General features: G+C 65.9%; 1 protein-coding gene across 1 annotated transcript in view; it reads right to left on the bottom strand.

The window, feature by feature from the left end:
- Positions 1-95: 95 nt before the first annotated feature.
- Positions 96-3,612, bottom strand: part of CCDC154 (coiled-coil domain containing 154) — a 9,267-nt gene continuing 5,750 nt past the window's right edge. Inside the window, exons 8-16 of the mRNA XM_010836579.1 lie at positions 3,553-3,611; positions 3,134-3,260; positions 2,918-3,055; positions 1,963-2,082; positions 1,815-1,891; positions 1,338-1,455; positions 848-934; positions 395-582; positions 96-287 (exon numbers count right to left, since the gene is read on the bottom strand). Of these exons, the coding sequence (XP_010834881.1) occupies positions 158-287; positions 395-582; positions 848-934; positions 1,338-1,455; positions 1,815-1,891; positions 1,963-2,082; positions 2,918-3,055; positions 3,134-3,260; positions 3,553-3,611 (1,044 nt within the window). The 3' untranslated portion in view covers positions 96-157. The remainder of the gene's footprint in view (positions 288-394; positions 583-847; positions 935-1,337; positions 1,456-1,814; positions 1,892-1,962; positions 2,083-2,917; positions 3,056-3,133; positions 3,261-3,552; position 3,612) is intronic.

The following is a 3,612-nucleotide window of genomic DNA, read 5'->3' as shown; positions in this document are numbered from 1 at the left end:
GCCCTGGGGAGCTGTGGGGCCTGGGCTTGGTGGCTCTGGCTGGAACAGGGGTTCTGGGAGTCTCGGAAAGACCCTCTTGGTTTTTTTCTCTGCCCAGGGCCTCCTGCCCGCCCCCAGGAGGGAACTCTGGACTTGCACAGGAATGGGGCCGGCACGTTTATTTCTGGGGAATAGGTAGGGATGAGAGTCGGCGGGCAGGCTTCTGGACAAGGGGCTTCTCCAAGGCCGCGCTCCTGGACGTCTGCCGGGCTGCCAGGTTCACGAGAGCCGCCTTCCACTGTAGCCACCTGCCCGAGACACGGCTCACGCCCGGGGCCCACCTCCATCCCCTGCCCTGCGGCCTCCCCTGAACCCGGATCTGCAGGCGCTCTGGAAGGTGGCTCCTGCTGCCCACCTCACGGCCTGATACACGCCCCAGCGATTCATGGGGACCACGTCGTCAGGGGCCACGTCCTTGATGAAGAGCTGCTGCCGCCCCAGGGACATGGGGCCCCTCCTGCTGCTCAGTGTCGGGGTCCAGGGGCCCTCCTCGCTCCACAGACGCAGCATGCTCTCCTGCAGGGTGGCCATTGCCTCCGTGCGCTGTGGACGCGGGAGTCGGACCAGACAGGGGCCTGTCAGCGGGGATTATCTCCCTCTGGACAAACCCGGGCCTTATCTGCCGGGAAATGCGGCTTGGGCCAGACACGCAGACAGACAAACGGCTGCGCAGAGAGGAGAGCTAGGAGGTGGCCGGGTTGGGGGTGGTGAGGGCAGCAGGGCGTCAGGCCCCGCACAGAGGAAGGCACGGGCGGCCCCCCTGCAGGCCTGGGGGGCGGGAGCGGCCACCGCGGGTGCCGCCTCTCACCAGCTTGGTTTCTGTATTAAACTTGAGATTCTGGATGGTCTTGTTGTCCTGGATGCTGGTTTCCAATTTCATCATTTGGTTCTGAAACTAAACACGGCCCTCCATTCATGGCCACGCACGGACGCAGGGAGTCTGCAGCCCCGGGGGGCAGCCCCACCCCAGCCATTTGGGGCAGGAGGCTCTCCCACGAGAGGGTCCTGGCCCCTGGGTGGAAGCTGGCAGCATCACTCTGCCCAGTGACAAGGCGGGACTCGGCAGTTCTCAGGGCCGCTCTCTCCCCTGTGACCGTGGACGTGCCCCAGCATCTGAAGGTCCATGTGGGAGCCCCTACTGGTACTCTCAGAGGCTAAGGTATGCAGAGCCAGCAGCAGAACGGCTGGTTCCATGGGCCTTGCCCCACCCGCCAGGCACTGTCCTGGATCTGAGCCTCCCTGGTGGGGGGAGGTCTGCGTGGCCCCTGCCCCTGCCAAGTGTGCCAGGCCCTGGGTACCGTGGCCAGCTTGCCCTGGATCTCGGCGATCTTGCGCCCGGGGTTGCCCTCTCTGAGCAGCTGCACGGAGGACAGCAGGGCAGCCAGCTCCTGCCTCACGGCCTCGACCGCCAGCTCTCTGTGGGCATAGAGGTGGGGCTGCTGGGCTCTGGGAGAGCCCACGGGGGCACACAGGGCGGTGGAGGGAGGAGGCCCTGGGAGGGGCAGGGGTGCTCAGCCTTGCCACCTCTCTGGTGGGCACCGGGGGGTCCCCAGGAGGTGACAGGGGGAAGGCAATCCCCAACAGGACCCAAGCCCAAAGCTGGGCCAGGTGGGGCTGGGAAGGGCTTGGGGCAGCCACAGAGGCAGGGGCTTGGGGAGGACGCCCACCGTCAGGAGGCCCGGGAGGCCGCAGGTGATGCTAAGACAACTGTGCCCTGCTTGGGGGGGCAGCCCCACCCCGAAGGCCCTGCTGGCCGTGTCGGAGCCGGGCCTCACCTGGCTGTGGCCTCGGCAGAGATCTTGCAGTCCGAGTCGCTCTTGTGAAGCACGCACTTGTCGGTGACAGCCTCTATCTGAAATGTGGAGCGGGCGGGCAGCTACGGCCTGGCACGGTGGGAGGGGAGGCCGCCTGGCCCACACCCACCTGCTGGGGCAGCTGGTCCACTCGCTCCTGCACCTCCCGCAGGTGCGCCTCTGCCTCCTCTCGACACCGCGTCAGGCCTTCCCGCCACCGCTGCTCTGCAACCTCCCACTCACTCTGTGTCTGGGGGGGGCACCAGTGAGGGCCAGAGCCCAGAGGGAGTGGGAGGGGGGAGGGGCGGACAGACGGACACGTAGCCAGACCCGACATGGTCACCCCCACACAGCAGAGCTCCTAGAGGGCTTGGGGCACCCTCCTTAGGTCTGAGCAGGTCCACACTAACTGGACATAGCCTGGCCTGGCACACGGCAGGCCTGGCTCCCTGCCCCAGCGGCTCACAAGCCTGTGTAGACAGGCACTGAAAACAGACATCCGCCCCACCGCCGAAGGGTGATCACGTGTGCACACGTGTGTTCACGGGAGGACTGAGGGCATCCGAAGGGCAGCAGCTCAGTGCCCATCAGCGGACAGGTGGATAAGCTGCGGTCTGTCCACGGCGAGATGTCACAGCCAAGAAAAGGAGGCGGGTGCTGACGCACAGCATGGATGGGCCCCAGACACGTGACGCTCAGTGAGAGATGCTCACAGAGGCCACGGGGTGTTCGGTCCCACTTATGTGAAACGTCCAGAGCAGGCAGATCCACAGACAGGGAGCAGATCAGTGCTTGCCTGGGGCTGGGAGTGTCCATGGACACACGGGGTTTCCTTCAGAGAGGAAGGAAAGGTTCTAGAAGTGACCATGGTAGTGCTTGTACAGCTCCGAACGCACGAAGAACCACGGAATTACACACTCTGAAAAGGTGGACTGTTGTGTGCCCTGAACCTCAATAAAGCTGTTAGAAAAAGAAGACAAAGAACCCCTGGGAGGAGGCTGCTGTGCTGGCCGCTTTATGGAGCCCGTGCGCTCTGGGCCCGGGGCCGTGGGGCCAGTTGCCAGAGCGGCGGGACGGGTACTCGCCTCCCGCAGCCGCATGCTCAGCGTCTGCTCCTGCAGGTCCAGCCGCCAGCTCAGGGCCAGGAAGTGGTCACTCAGGTCCTTCACCTGCCTGACCAGCTCAGCCACGGACACCTCCAGGGCCTGGCTCTTCTCTCGGAGCTGCAGGGGGCGGGGCTGAGTGTGCCGCCCGCCTGGAAGGGGGACCCTGCGAGCCCGCCCCCTGCCCAGCGGCCTCACCAGCTCCAGGGCGCCCTGCGTCTCCTGCTGGGCCAGCTCGCCGGCCAGCTGCATAGCCTCCAGGTTCTCCTGCAGGTAGGTGGCCAGCTCCCCAGCCCGGCTGTCTTCCAACTGCCCCTTGGCATCCCTGGGGGTGGGTGCCACTGAGAGAGACTGACCTCCAGCCAAGGCTGGCCCCCACCCCGGGCACTGGACTAGGGCCACTGGCTTCAGAGCCTTCCAGGAGGCCCCAGGGACGAGATGATGGGCGTCATCCCAGGGGCCACTGGACTGGGCTGTGTCCTCTGCTACCACTCAGAGCACCCTGTGAAGCAGGCTGGGGTGTTGAGGGGAGCCCCCACTACAAGGCCGCCCCTCTGCCCTGGGGCACCATGCTAGGAGGACACCTGCCCTGCCTGAGGGCCCGCTCGGATACCCACCAGGCCTTCTGCTCAGCCAGGAGGACGCGGTTGAGCGACACCTGGTTCTGCTGCACGAAC

The sequence above is a fragment of the Bison bison genome, unplaced genomic scaffold (assembly GCF_000754665.1).
Source record: "Bison bison bison isolate TAMUID 2011002044 unplaced genomic scaffold, Bison_UMD1.0 scf7180017845683, whole genome shotgun sequence".
NCBI classification, from domain to species: domain Eukaryota; kingdom Metazoa; phylum Chordata; class Mammalia; order Artiodactyla; family Bovidae; genus Bison; species Bison bison.
Note: the sequence above shows the minus strand (reverse complement) of the source record. Positions and strands in the feature narration are given on the sequence as shown.